We start from the raw sequence: 15,599 nt of genomic DNA, 5'->3' as shown, positions 1-15,599 counted from the left end.
TTAAGTAGTGTTGGACAGATCTGGTACAGTATTACTATATACAGTACTTTATTTGAGATATATATATATATATATATATACCCGTTTTCACATTCAGTATGTACATTCAAATGAATATTGTTTCATTTTGGTGTGTATATGTGTGTGTGTGTGTATATATATATATATATATATATATATATATATATATATATATATATATATATATATATACACATACATACACACACCAAAATGAAACAATATTCATTTGAATGTAGATACTGAATGTGAAAATGGGAAGCAAATAAGCATTTAAATTAGAGTCCCTTACCTACTTAATCATAAAAAATAAAACACAAACAAATTGGGAAAAAATGCAACTTTTTCCGATTGTCGTGCAAAATAAAATCTGAATTTTTAGGAATGGATGCCCGAAATGTTTGGATTATTGTATGAAACCCAGCTAAGACCATAATATCTTCAAATTGGAAATAGGAGCTCTGTCATTGACTTCTACAGGACCTCGACAGGTTGAAGATGGAATATTTTCGGATTCAGACTTTTTGTATCCTTGGGGTATAATAAATCTTGAAAATGTTATGGGCTTTAATAAATAATCAATTAATTAACAAAGGGGTTTTTTGCAATTTATGTTCAAAAAAAGCCAACTAAATCCATGATAAAATAGAATAGTCAGGATTGGATTGGTGGGCCCCGGCCCAGACCTGATCTTCGCCAGTGCTCCCCCAGGTCTCCCTCCTCTGATGCACTGATGGTACTTTAAATGTATGCGTGCTCAGGGGAAGGGCGGGTGGCGGCGGCCCTGTAGGGTGGTGTGGGCAGTGCATTGGGGCCCCATGGGAGTGTAGGCAGGGGCCCCTGGGACAGCAGCCCTGGTGGGCCCTGCAACCCACCAGTCATAGGTTTCAGTGCCACTTCCTATGGCCAAGAGTTCAATACCACTCAGAACTCAATATACCACGCAGACAACACCTCCACAGCCCTTCTTCTTCAGGGCCTCCATAGAAGCACAGCGTGCATGCACTACATCTAGAGCCTTTGGGGGAATAGGGCCGCTGGGAGTTGAAGCAGCAGAGTAGTCCTGTCCCTTAGACCATTAACAATAGTCAATATTTAATCAGAATTTTAGTGGCCCTTTAAAAAAAGAAGACCTACAAATGCCATAACTTTACAGTTGGGCGTGACTTCCATAGTATTATGAAGTCATGAAAACTGTACTTAAATGCAATGTCCTGAACAAAAAATGCCATTAACGTTCTGTTACTGGAAGACATTGCTGGGCCTAAAGTTAAAGGTTTGTTACACTTTAATACAACGTTTTATTGTCCTGTCCTTGAACATTTCATGTTCACAAGCCTTAAGATCTTTTCTTTAAGATGTTCATAAAGATCCTGGCAATAAACCGCCTTTCTAAAAGCTTTAGACTGAATGAGAATAAGAGGATAAAAACCATACAAGAAATTACCCCCCATTATATAAAACCCTGTATCCTCTACTGAACAAATGGAATCATATTTCTTGGATTGGAAGAATACATTCAATTAAGATGACTATTTTACCTAAAATCAGGACCGCCATCAGAAATCGCAGGGCCCCATACGACAAAATTTCCTGGGCTGCGCCCACCGCAAGCCCCACCTACAGGTCCGCCCTCCCCACCACAAGTAAAAAAAACAAAAAAAAAAATATTGGTGGCTAGGGTTCCCACATGTTAATAAAATGATATTGATGGTCAAGGCCCCCTATAAAAAAACATTTGTGGCGAGGGCCCCCCCCCATTAAAAAATATTGGTGGCTAGGACCCCACATGGGCCCCCCCTCCACACATTTTAAGAAAATTGGTGGCCAGGGCCCCTTAATTGTCCATGCCTTCCCGAAGCCAGCAGCTCTCAGAAAGATGGGGGCTCGGCTAATCAAGTAAGTGTGGCGTGGCTGGGGCCCCCCTTACCCTCGGGCCCCCTACAACTTTTCCCCCTGTCCCCCCTGATGGCTGCCCTGCCTAAAATGTTGTACTTTTTCCGGACGTTAGCCGTGCCAATCTCTATTGATGACTTAACCCGTTTCAACACTAAAGTTCTCCAATTTGTTTGGGCTAAGAAACCATCTAGAGTACGCCAGTCGATACTAACTTGCCCAAGAAATAGAGGGGGCCTTGGTCTTCCTAACTGGCTATTTTATTATAAAGCAGCCCAAATCTCTCCCATTTTGGCACTTCATTCTAAAATAGATAACCCCCTTTGGGTTTCTCTAGAAGACCACGACCGACTGTTGGGAGTGTCCGTCTACAGCACACATTGAAAACGTGGGACTCTGTTAATAAGAAACATAAGCATCTCATTCTCCTGCCATGCCGTTCGTGGGCAACCCTTTATTCAATCCTGGACTGAAAAATAAGGTTTTTGAATGGTGGACATTAGCAAATATACCTAATTTGGGACAGCTGTATACAGTAACAAGGCCATATACTACCCAGAACCTTTTAGATAAGTATTCGTTTCCGCTAGCTGAACATTTTCATTTGAGACAATTCTTGCATTTCGCTCAATCGCAGTGGGATCTGAGCCAATTAACTAATAAGACCCCCACCTTTTTTGAACAATGGTGCTTGAAAAATCCTCAGACTAAGAAAGCGATCTCAAGGTTATATAATAACTTCTATGAGGACGTTGAAGCTACCCATTTGGCATACGTAGTCTCGTGGCAGAAATACCTAAATTGTCAATTGGATAGGGAGGAATGGCAATCAATGTGGTTCAACACCATGCAATTATCTAAAAATGTCTCTTTATTAGAGATTAACTATAAAGTCTTACTAAGATGGTATTTGGTTGCCAAATTTGCCCCTACAGCAGACCCTAAGGGGCCCATTTACTTAGTTCGAGTGAAGGAATAGAATAAAAAAAAACTTCGAATTTTGAATTTTTTTTTTGGCTACTTCGACCACGACTTTGAATCGAACGATTCGAACTAAAAATCGTTCGACTATTCGATAGATGAAGTACTATCTCTTTAAGAAAAACTATGACTCCCTACTTCGCCACCTAAAACCTACCAAGATGCAATGTTAGCCTATGGGGAAGGTCCCCATAGGCTTCCTAATTTTTAGGTCGAAGAAAAATCGTTTGATCGATGGATTAAAATCCTTCGAATCGAACGACTCTAATCGTACGATCGAACTATTTGCGGTAAATCCTTCGATATTCGAAGTCGAAGCATTTACATTCGGCAGTCGACCATAAGTAAATTTGCCCCTAAATGTTTCAGAGGTTGTGCGCAGGTGGGCTCTATGTTCCACATTTGCTGGGAATGTCCATGCGCTCAAAGGTTCTGGATTCGAATTTACACCATGTTGCATTCTATATTCCAGGTGGTGATCCCTAAACGTCCTGTAACGGCACTATTAGGCAAAAAAACAGAAGAACGTTCAAAGATTCAATTCCAATTGTTTATTGCAATTATGACAGCAGCAAAAAATAAAAAATAAACAAATAAAATAACCATAGTGTGTGCTTGGAAAACTAGACAATTTTCTATTGAAATTACTAAACAAAAAACATATTGGATAATGTCTCAAGAGAAAATGACTGGTATTCTTTCAGACTCGCATAGCAGGTTTTTGAAAACGTGGACACCATGGCTGGAATATCGATATGGGACGGATGGTCGTATAGAATTACTCACCAATTAAGTATTATGGTTATGGGATCTTTCCCAATCAAGTTCGTGAACGAATAGGACTAGTTAGGTTTGTCTTTTTATTTTCAGATTAAAAGGTTTAAACTGCTTCAGCATAAGGTATAGAGTACACAGGATAAGTCGTTATAAGGTGTAATTAAGATATCGGAAATAAATGTCTGTAAATTGGGCTTTGCCCATTTCTGTTTGGAAAGGCAAAATGTACACGAACATTTGAGGGCACATTTACTAAGCTCGAGTGAAGGATTCAAATTTCGAAGTAAAAAAACCTAATACCGACGAGTTCAATTTTAGCCTATGGGGACCTTCCCCAGCACTTTTCTACGGTTTTTATGATCGAATAAAAATCCTTCGATCGATCGATTAAAATCTTTGATTCAAAGAATTTTATCGATTTTTATTCCATCGTTTGATTGAAGTATTTGCGCTAAAATCCTTTGAATTCGAAGGATTTTACTTCGAGGGTTTATTAACCCTCGAAATTCGACCCGTGATAAATCTGCCCCTTAATCTTGAATTTGTTTCTGGAATATATAACTTACTTAACTATACTGTCTTCATTGATTGCCGAAGGCTGCCTGTTTGTAAAATACAAATAAAAAATATTGAAATAAAAAAAAACATACAAGAAAATAAATGTTTGGTCCAGAATTGTCATTTATTGTATTTTTGTTATAATTATTATTTTAAATAATGTGGTCAACTCTGCTTAAAACAATTACATTTGTTTTTAATTTAGACAAGCTATTTTACAGAAACACTTTACATGGATTATCTGAATATCCCCATTTAAATAAAAAAAAAAAACAAAAAACAACTTACTGCCCAAATCAGGCAGATTCCGAAAATGATGGCATAGAATTTTCTTATATTCGTTACATTGTTTAAAAGGCTCTTGGTGCATTTAAGCAAGATATCCATAATGCAAAGGCCTATGAACAAGGCCACTGTGATTAGGTCTAACCTGTGGGGAACCCAGATGCTAAACTAGAACTCACACCATCACTGACAGCCATAGGCTATAAGTAAGACATCCCTGTCTTATTCTATACGCACTGAATACAATGCTGCAGTCAATGCTATTAATGTTCATGGTCTCTGAGATTAAGAATGTTGCACTGAAGACAAAAAAAAAGCATGAAATATATAAATATAGTAGTTGTATGACAGCAGCACTGCTCTCTTTAATTCCACTGTGCTTCTCCTCTCTCTACAAACAAGTAGGGGGTTATTTATCAAAGTCCGAATTTATCTCAATATTTTCTGCTACAAACTCCGATCAAATCCTCTCGTGTTTTTACGCTTATTACATTTTCCTGAAAATTTGCTTTGCGGGGGAAAAACAAAACAAAACTGATTTTCACAATTTTTTTGGAATTTTCACCCGAAAACTTCGGGGTATTGCAAGAAAACCCAGAGCACATCAAAAAATCATTGGGACTCCTCCCATTGACTTATATGCAACCTCGACAGGTCTGAGATGCCGGATTTTCAGATATGGACTTTTTCCATCCTCTGTGTTTAATAAATTCCGAAAAATCTACATCAACTTACAACACACACACACACACACACACACACACACACACACACTAATTGTTTGTGATTTTTGCATTCAGATTTTAGTAAATAACTCCCGTAGTGTGGTTTTACTGGGCAGAAGTTTCAAGTTCATGATGGACCTGCTGCTGGATCAAAGAGCTTATTCCTGATATTCGACATGTATTATGTCTGCTCAGTGTAGGAAACGGATGCTCATTTTCTGTTCGACATCAACCTTTTCTAAAACCTAAAGAGAAAAAATAGAATAAAATAATTTCTATTATAAACCACGAAGAGAATTCAGAAGGGGAAACTAGGGATGCACCGAACCCATCACGAAAGATTCGGTCGAATACCAAACCGAATCCTAATTTGCATTTGTGGGTGGGAAGGGGAAAACATTTTTTACTTCCTTGTTTTGTGACAAAAGTCACGCTATTTTCCCTCCCTGCCCCTAATTTGAATATTCAAATTAGGATTCGGATTGGCTGGGAAGAAGGATTCGGCTGAATCCGAATCCTGCTGAAAAAGGCAGAATCCTGGATTCGGTGCATTCTAGGGGAAACCTACTCCAAGTATTACAAAAACAAACATACACACAGACATGCAAACTATAAATATCCTTTAAAGGGGAACTCAGCAAAAACAAACTTTTTGAAAAGTAAACATAATTTCAAGCAACTTCCCTGCCAGGATTTCAAATGATGCAGAAAGAGAAGAACTGTTAAACAGCTGGATTTCAGCATAGGAAATGGCATTTATTCATACTTTTTGAAGAAACAGGTAATTGTGATGGGTATATTAGGGGTTTCTGTGTTATGTGGGGCCACTTTATCAAATTTTGGTTTGGAAGCCAGAGTTCCCCTTTAAGGGTCAGGGCACACAGGCAGATTCCGGTAGATTAGTCGCCCAGCAAAAAATCTCCTCCTCTTCTTCGGGCCGACTAATCTCACCAAACTGCCTCCCTGCCGGCTAAAATGAAAGTCGACGGCGGGATGGCACCTGGAGCGATTCGTTTTCTGAAGTCGCCCCGAAGTTTCCTCGTGAGGCAATTTCAGGCGACTTCAGAAAACAAATTGCTCAGAGTGCCATCCCGCCAATGATTTTCATTTTAGCTGGCGGGAAGGCAAAAAAGAGGAGATTTGTCACCAGGCGACTAATCTCCCCGAATCTGCCTGTGTGCCTTGACCCTAAACATGTTTTTAACTTAAAGGAGAAGGAAAGGCAACAGTTACAAGGGGGCAGAGAACTGCTCCAGCGAGCACGAAACAGCGATCAATCTTCCAGCTTCTTCTTTCTTCGCATGGGTGAAAAATGAGAGTGCAACCTTTAAAGGGATACTGTCATGATTTTTATGGTGTAGTCTCTTTTGAAATGACATTGTTTATACCACAAATAATTCACTCTACAATATAAAATGTCATTCCTTCACCAGCAAGTGTATTTTTTAGTTGTAATATTGGTGTGTAGGTGCATCTCAGGTCATTTTGCCTGGTCATGTGCTTTCAGAAAGAGCCAGCACTTTAGGATGGAACTGCTTTCTGGCAGGCTGTTGTTTCTCCTACTCAATGTAATTGAATGCGTCTCGCTGGGACCTGGATTTTACTTTTGAGTGCTGTTCTTAGATCTACCAGGGAGTGGTCATCTTGTGTTAGGGAGCTGCTATCCGGTTACCTTCCCATTGGTTGTAATATTGGTGTGTAGGTGCATCTCAGGTCATTTTGCCTGGTCATGTGCTTCCTGAAAGAGCCAGCACTTTAGGATGGAACTGCTTTCTGGTAGGCTGTTTATCTTACTCAATGTAACTGAATGTGGGGGGTGAAATCACGCCAACTTGCAGTACAGCAGTAAAGAGTGACTGAAGTTCATCAGAGCACAAGTCACGTGACTGGGGACAGCTGGGAAACTGACAATATGTCTAGCCCCATGTCAGATTTCTAAATTAAATAAATAAAAAACGGTTTGCTCTTTTGGAAAACAGATTTCAGCGCAGAATTCTGCTGGAGCAGCACTATTAACGGATATTTTTTGGAAGAAAAAAAAATAAAAATAAAAAGTTTTCCTGTGACAGAATCCCTTTCACAAAAAAAATCTGGCTTTTTTACACTACTGTGCATGCGTTGGCCCCCTATTCTGAAGAATTAAGAAGCGTAAGAAAAGGATTGCTCTGAGGTGCACTCTGAGAAGAACTCCGGCCCAGGGTATTAACCAAGTGATTACACAATCCCCTTAGAAGTGATTGTAACTTTCCTTAAAATATATTTTTCTAATGGTGGTACATTTTTACAGTCTTTCTATATTTAGGGACACTGGTGCAGGAATTATATCCTTAAACTACACAAAAGCTATGAATATCTTGTAAATTATATCCTAATTATATAAACGGTGAGTTCTGATGTCATCAGTTATAAACGGTGAGTTCTGATGTCATTTCTGTCACATGACTCACTGAAATTTGTTTATTACAATAAATAAAGTACCCCCAGTTGTAAAATATCAGGATATTAGAAGTTACCTCGGAGTTTCATGACCTGTATTTTTATATGGTCATGAAAGTCCTCGGTAACTTATAATATCCTTATATTTTACAAGAGGGGGGACTTTATTCACTATATAATACACAAAAGCCATGAATATTCTGTAAAATATCCTTATAAACGGTAAGCTCTGATGTCATTTCTGTCACATGACTCACTGAAACTTGTGTATTATAATAAAGTATCCCTTGTTGCAAAATGAGGATATTAGAAGTTACCTCGGAGTTCAATGTCCTGTATAAAAGCACTCGGCCTTCAGCATTGTGTTTTTATATGGTCATGGAACTCCTCAGTAACTTATAATATCCTTATATTTTACAAGAGGGGGTACTTTATTCACTATATAATACACAAAAGCCATGAATATCCTGTAAATTATATCCTTATAAACGGTGAGTAGTGATGTCATCAGTTATAAACGGTGAGTAGTGATGTAATTTCTGTCACATGACTCACTAAAATTTGTGTATTATAATTAATAAAGTACCCCCAGTTGTAAAATATGAGGATATTATAAGTTACCTCGGAGTTCCATGACCTGTATAAAAACACTCGGCCTTCGGCCTCGTGTTTTTATATGGTCATGAAACTCCTCTGTAACTTATAATATCCTTATATTTTACAAGAGGGGGTACTTTATTCACTATATATTTTACAGTAGGGGGTGCATTGATCACTAGTAATCATTACATTATATATAAAACAAATACTGACCTTAACAAACTCAGTGAATGATATGGAACTGTCTCCATCTTGGTCAGCTTCCTGAATAGTACGGTCAGCAATGCTACCCAGTTGCTCGTCAGATATGTTCACACCCACCATCATACGTAGGACCTGTAAATGAGAGCATGCACCCATCACAAAGTTTCTCATACAAGCAGGCCAATTTAATTAGCCAAATGAATAGTGGATTGTGGATTTGAGTTATGTATACTTGGGCTCACCCAAACCATACAGGTCCAACAGTTTGGACAGATCAACTTTGTTATCGTTACCATCATCAGGCTGACTCATTGCACTCACCTCGAAGAGCCACTTTTGCTGAAAATGACTTGAGTTCCTCAAGTCTAAAGAGTTGGCTGATCCCCTCATTGTCTATAATACTTTAAATGTACTTGTAAAGAGTAAGTATAATCACTCAAAAGCACCTTGCCTCCAGAGCAAACAAAGCATTTATGTTTATGCACTACATCTATTAGAGGCCAGGAGTAAACACCTTGTATAAAAAAAAAAAAAAAATAGTATATGGGTAAGTATAGATGGATTTATTTTTAAGTAATGCTTAAAGGGATTCTGTCATGGTTTTTCTGATGTAGTTTTTATTTCTACACTGCAAATAATTCACTCTACAATATAAAATTTCATTCCTGAACCAGCAAGTGTATTTAGTTGTAATATTGGTGTGTAGGTGCATCTCAGGTCATTTTGCCTGGTCATGTGCTTTCAGAAAGAGCCAGCACTTTAGGATGGAACTGCTTTCTGGCAGGCTGTTGTTTCTCCTACTCAATGTAACTGAATGTGTCGCACTGGGACCTGGATTTTACTATTGAGTGGTGTTCTTAGATCTACCAGGGAGTGGTTATCCCGTTACCTTCCCATTGTTTTGCTGCTGGGGGGGGGGGTTCACTCCAACTTGCAGTACAGCAGTAAAAGTGACTTAAAGGGGACCAGTCACCCAAAAAAATTATTCAAAATCTTATTTTATCACATTAGTCAAGCAAAATGAACTTTAATTACACTATATAAATATTAATTGTTTCCTTCAGTCTGGGAACTCATAATTACAGCAAGCAGGCAGGAGCCCTTTTGTGGACACTGTTATTAAGACAAGACTTGTATTATCTCCAAATCTTGATTGTGCACCAGAATAGGGGACCCGATGTCCATCCCCATGTCCTGGCTACACAATTAAATGGTGAAGAGAAGGGGGGATGTGGGGAGAGCAGTGACATCTAGGAAGTGCTGAATGGAAAGTGAAAGTAATTGTCTGCATAAGGCATAGAGGAGGGGCAGACAATATTTGATTGACAGCCGAGATCTTTAAATGAGTTTACAACAGCTATGAATGCTTTAATAAAAAAATAGAAATTAGATTTCATGTTTAATTTGAAAAGGAATTTTATTATACAGATTGGTGTGTCTGGATGACAGGTCCATTTGAGGTTTATCAGAGCACAAGTCACATGACTGGGGCAGCTGGGAAACTGAAATCTGACATGGGGCTAGACATATTGTCAAAGTTAAATATATAAAAATCTTTTTGCTCTTTTGAGAAAAGTATTTTAGTGCAGAATTCTGCTGGATCAGCACTAACTGATGCATACTGAGTTAAAGGGCATCTATCACAGTCAAAATCAAACACATATTAACAATCTGACCAGTACCAGCTAAACACGTTTAATCAAACTACATATATAGTTTTTTGAAAAAACTGCAGGTTTTAAAAAAAAACCTTACTTTGTCAAATGGGCTCTTTCACTGAGGGAGGCCATACTGTGACTATAATATGCAGATTTCAGGAGCATGCTCAGATTGTAACACTGGCTTGAGTATTCTACCCAGAATGCCTTGTTTTAGTAAACTCCTCCACTAGAAGTATCAGGAGATTTCCCTATCTTGTCCCCTGCTGGTGATGTTATTATGCAAATGAAGGGCACACACTAACTTCCAGCAGGTGGCAGCACTACTGAACAGCAGCTAACACACAGGTTTGGCTGATTTGAAAATAGCTTAGAAGGGTTGATAAGCAAGCAAGGAATTTCAACTGAGCATGTGCGAGATTTCAGAGCTACAGTTGGCTGGGAAGATATAGGTAGGAGGAGCCAGTGAAATCCAAGATGGCTGCCTCAGCTAGAACTGCAGTGGAGATAGGGGAGACCTTGCAGAAGGAATAGTGAGCTGATCATTTACATTATACAAACAATTCTAACTGTTTTAAAAATCAATTCTTGAATTTCATAGTGTATTTACTTAGTAATATTGTCATGATTATGCCTTTAGGTGTTACACGGCAGATAATGCTGCGATTCGTCGTTAGACCAATTTGACAGCTAATCTGCCCGTGTATAGAGGCTTCCGACGGGTCTTTCCGATCGATATCTGGACATTATATCGATCGGGAAGATTTGAGTTCTCTCCCGACCAACCCGTCGGAGTCCATTTCACTCGTCGTAATCTGATCGTTCGGCCATAGGGCCGAACGTTCAGATTACCCCCGATATAGCCCTGCTGTTACTGGCATATCGGGGAAAAGATCTGCTCGTTTGGCGATGTTGCCAAACAAGCGGATCTTATAGTGTATGGCCACCTTTAGTTCCCGTGACATTATCCCTTTAAGCAAACATTAAACAGAAGGTTCTCGGTCAGATTAAGAGACACAATTACACCTTATTTTAACTTTACAGGGCCTGACTGGGCAGTGACTCCTTCAATTTTTACTGCTCAGTAAAGTCAAGCAAGATTTTTTCCCACTTTTTTCTTGCAAGGAAATTAGAGATCTTTATAATATTTAGGCAACTGCAGGTATATTTCATTGGAATCTATGAGATAATTTAAGGTTACTTTAGTTTGCCGTCGTTTTGCAAAGGTTATAACTTCTTTTCTGTTCCTGGTACACATGAGCCCGTCTCCTTTGTTCCAGTCATACCAACAGTCAGATATCTGAATTTGCCTTTGTTGTGTTAAATAGGACAACCTGTTGCCTAAGCATTTACTTAAATATAAAAATGGCAACGGGACATAAAGGCTCCTAATAGATTGTCTTTCAGAAACTCAGGTGCTAGCGAATAGCATTTTCTGCTATCAACTGCTATCTTGTTGGGGGGGGGGTGTAGGGACATTGCAGACCAATGCCCATCATGGTTCTTACTGGATTTACATCTACACTGCAGAGGATAAAGTGTTTAGATTCTAGTTTTATTGTACTGAGCAGCTTTAGGTTCATTTAGCGGCTGCCCTCATGATTAGTATAAACTGGGCTGGAAAACCAAGCTGTTGAACTGCCTTTCCCCCCCCTCCATGTTTAGGAATCTTCTGTTGGGAAGCATTAAAATAGGGAAAATTGTAATCCCTTGGAATATTTTACACACGGGGTGATATCAAGCACTGTCATCTGACTCTTAGCATTTTAGGCAGGAAAACCCCCCAAAAAACTCCTCCCCAGTGCCTGCATGTTTTGTCCCAGCTTCCTGAACTGCCAATAGATGTGACAACGTGCTTAAAATTGCTCCATGCACCATTCTCTTCTAAGAGCAGAGACACACACTCAGATTCGGGGAGATTAGTTGCCTGGCAACAAATCTCCTCTACTTCAGAGCGACTAATCTCCCCGAACTGCCTCCCGCCAGGCTAGAATGTAAATCGCGGGCGGGATGGCACTCTAAGCACTACGTTTTCTGAAGCTGCCTGAAGAGGAGACTAATCTCCCCGAATCTGAGCGTGTATCCTGACCCTAATACATAGGTCAAGAGATTAGGTTTTGGCATTTTCTGAAGCCTGTCTGACTTTAAGGGGGTTATTTATTAAAGTTTGAAATGCCAAAAGACCTCAATTTTTTCAGCATTTATTGTACCAAGAGGATTGAAAAAGTCAGAATCCGAAAGTCCCGAAGATATCCTGATCTGCGCTGGGTTTCATGCAAAAATCTGAAGATTTTGTCGTTTTTGGGCAAAAATCAGAAAAAAAAAAGCAAGAGTTTTCGGGAATGCTTATAAATCTATATCTATCTGTCTATATACTAAAAGACATTGACTTCTTTATTACAGAGTGAAGACGTATTTAGAGCTAAACACAGGCATAATAAGTAGGTTAGAAGTAGCATACAGTCAGTCAGATGGTGGTGACTTCAATAGAGTAGATTTGCGGATCAGGGAAGATCATGAACTAGTAAAACTAAAACTGGTAATACTAAGTTTTTTTAGCCTAAGAGCCTGACTTTTGCTCCATTTTACCATTCATTTTGTGCACTGTTGTCTTTGTAATCATAGTGACTAACTTGGCAAATAAAAAAAACCACACAGACTTGCAAGTGAGCAATATTGTGAAAGTGTTACATAATTCGAGTTGCACAAATTGCAAAAGATCAGTATGTGCATATACTATATTAATGTCTGTTTCTGCAAATCTTTTATAAAAACAAAAAAAGGGCAACTGCATGTATATAAAACAGTGAAAATACTGAAAATGCAAGATATTTGTAACAGGAAAATAATAATTTTTTTTATAGCACTGGGAAAAGTATTAAACAAATAAAAATTGAAGAAAAACACCAATTACTCTGATTTATATGAGAGGGGCACTGAAACCAAAGTGCTATGCTCTTTTTGAACATACATAAAGCAAGAGGTACCGTGTGTTAGGGTCAGTCCACAGGAGTAGATTTGGGGAGATTAGTCGCCCCAGTGACAAATTGCCTCTTTTTCAGGGCGTCAATCTCCCCGAACTGCCTTCCCCCTGCCCTCAGCCGGCTACAATGAAAATCACCTGCGGCAATTGACACGTGGTGCTTAGTTTTCCAATGTCGCCCCGAAGTTTCCTCATGAGGCAACTTCGGAAAATGAAGCGACGCGTGTGAATTGCTGCAGGCGATTTTCATTTTAGCCGGCAGAGGGCAGGGGGAGGCAGATCGGGGAGATTGTCGCCCTGAAGAAGAGGCGTTTTGTCACTTGGATGACTAATCTCCCTGAATCTGCTCGTGTGGACTGACCCTTAAGCTGGCCATAGATGTTGAGATTTTTAAAAGATCAGATCCTGATCGTGAGACCAATATCTTCTCAGAACGATCGTACGATCGTACGAATTTACCATCAACTAAAAAGACCAATTTGCAGGAAAAAAAGGGGAGCTGCCTGCTTGGCCCTGCAAACATAGAGAGATTGCACTGGGGCCGACAAAGATTTTTTGACCTGGCCGATCAATTTCCCGACAGATGTCGGCCGAAAAATCGTAAGATGTACGATCGTTCGAATACCACTAACCGCACAATAATTTCGAAGGATTGGTCGGACTTCCCTAAAATCGGTCGTTCGGCAAGAAGAATCGTCGCGTCTATGGGGACCTTTAGTGTTTGAAAGATAAAGAAACCCCATCACAACCCCCAATTGCAATGGAACGCTTTCCCAATACATCAGATGCTCACCCATTGGCTGTTCTCTGCACAGGCTCGGATTACAACATTGTTTCTCTGAATAGGTGTGACAAACCAAGGGCCACAGACACAATTTGGTTGCTCTATAGCCATTCATGCCAATACACAATTCTTGTGTTTTAGAAAAGTGAGAGGCAAACCTACCTGTAATAGCTCATCCCTGGAGATCTTGTCATCTTTGTCCAAGTCATAGAGACGGAATGCAACTAAAAGAAAGAGGGATTCGCATGAAACACAATTTGAATGTATGGATGGGGAAGCAATACACTGGCTTTTCACAGTTCTTACATAACAATTTATTGCTTCTGCTGTTCAGTGGCTCTTGGCTCTTTGCATCTTTCGAATTATCTTCAACGGGGCGGAAGTGTGCCAAAGTCCTCATGAAGCCTCGGAAATTCACCTGGTCCTCTCTGCAGGGGGGGAAAAAAACTAAATGATATAATCCTTAAAGGGGAACTATCGTGAAAATGAAAATTTAAGATTAGCTTCAGCATACTGAAATAAGAAACTTTCTAAATATAAATCAATTAAAAATTCTTTATCATATCTGAAATAATGATCCCTCTCTCAGCATATGCTTCTCCTCATTCTGTCTTCATTCAGGAGTTGGGGGTCAGATGAATGATCCAATATATCTTATAAGGGGGCTCCTTTTCCCTAGAAGATGTATTACATCTCAATCTATTAAAATGATGAAATCATGTCTCTCTACATGCAGAATTTGTGCAAAAGGCAGGTATTTTGTTTGTACGGGAATCAGTTATGTGAGTGAGCTCTAATTAGTCTGCTAGAAAAGGAAGCCCCCCGATAAGATATATTGTATCTGTCAATGAATATCTGACACCCAACTGCTGCATGAAGAGAGAATGAAGAGAAACAGATGCTGAGAGAGGAATAGTGAATATAAACTTGATTATTTCAGAAACAATGCAGAATATTTAATTGATTGTGTTTAGAAAGTTTCTTATGTCAGTACAAGGAAACTTAAATTTTCATTTTCGCGATAGTTCCCCTTTTATTACAAGTGATACAGATGCAACACAGAAGTATTAGATTGCATGACAATAATTCTAACACTGATAAGTTAAATATTCTTTACAATACATTGTTTTTAAATGGATAAGTAAAAATGCGATCAGAACATATTGGCTTAAAGGGGGTTATTCACCTTCCAAACACTTCTTTCAGTTCAGTTGTTTTCATATTGTTCCCCAGAAATAAAGACTTTTTTTCAATTACTTTCCATTATTTATTTTTTACTGTTTTTCCAAAATCTAAGTTTAAAGTTGAATTTTCCGGTCTGTGGTGTTAGAGTCTGGCAGCTCAGTAATTCAGGTGCAGACTCTGAACTGTTACAATTTTGCAACATTTAGTTCAGGGGTGTCCAAACTACGGCCCGCGGGCCAAATGCGGCCCGATATCCATTTTTAATTGGCCCGCAGCGTGCAGAAATCCCTCCCCCCTCTCAGCATCCATAAAAAAAAAAGTTTCCTACCACGGCGTCATTGAGGGGCGGAACCTACAGTGCTTCACAGAAGCTACAGAAGCTTGTCCTAAACTCCGCCCTCCCCTCCCCGTGACTGGAGTTTAGTGTAGTGCGGGGAGGGAGGGGGAGCCAGTAAACAAACTGAAAGCATGGCTCCAACTGCTGCCTAACCTGGCCTGGATTTCCT

General features: G+C 39.4%; 1 protein-coding gene across 2 annotated transcripts in view; it reads right to left on the bottom strand.

The window, feature by feature from the left end:
* Positions 1 to 4,338: 4,338 nt before the first annotated feature.
* chp1.S (calcineurin-like EF-hand protein 1 S homeolog) overlaps positions 4,339 to 15,599 on the bottom strand; it is a 40,860-nt gene continuing 29,599 nt past the window's right edge. Inside the window, 5 exon segments of one of the 2 annotated variants that reach the window (NM_001091253.1) lie at positions 4,339 to 5,239; positions 5,269 to 5,488; positions 8,493 to 8,615; positions 14,071 to 14,132; positions 14,215 to 14,336. In NM_001091253.1, coding sequence (NP_001084722.1) covers positions 5,435 to 5,488; positions 8,493 to 8,615; positions 14,071 to 14,132; positions 14,215 to 14,336 — 361 coding nt within the window. In that variant the 3' untranslated portion in view covers positions 4,339 to 5,239; positions 5,269 to 5,434. 2 annotated transcript variants of the gene reach the window in all.

Source organism: Xenopus laevis, chromosome 8S, assembly GCF_017654675.1.
Source record: "Xenopus laevis strain J_2021 chromosome 8S, Xenopus_laevis_v10.1, whole genome shotgun sequence".
Lineage (NCBI taxonomy): Eukaryota > Metazoa > Chordata > Amphibia > Anura > Pipidae > Xenopus > Xenopus laevis.
The sequence above is the reverse complement of the archived record's forward strand: the minus strand, read 5'-3'. Positions and strand labels throughout refer to the sequence as shown.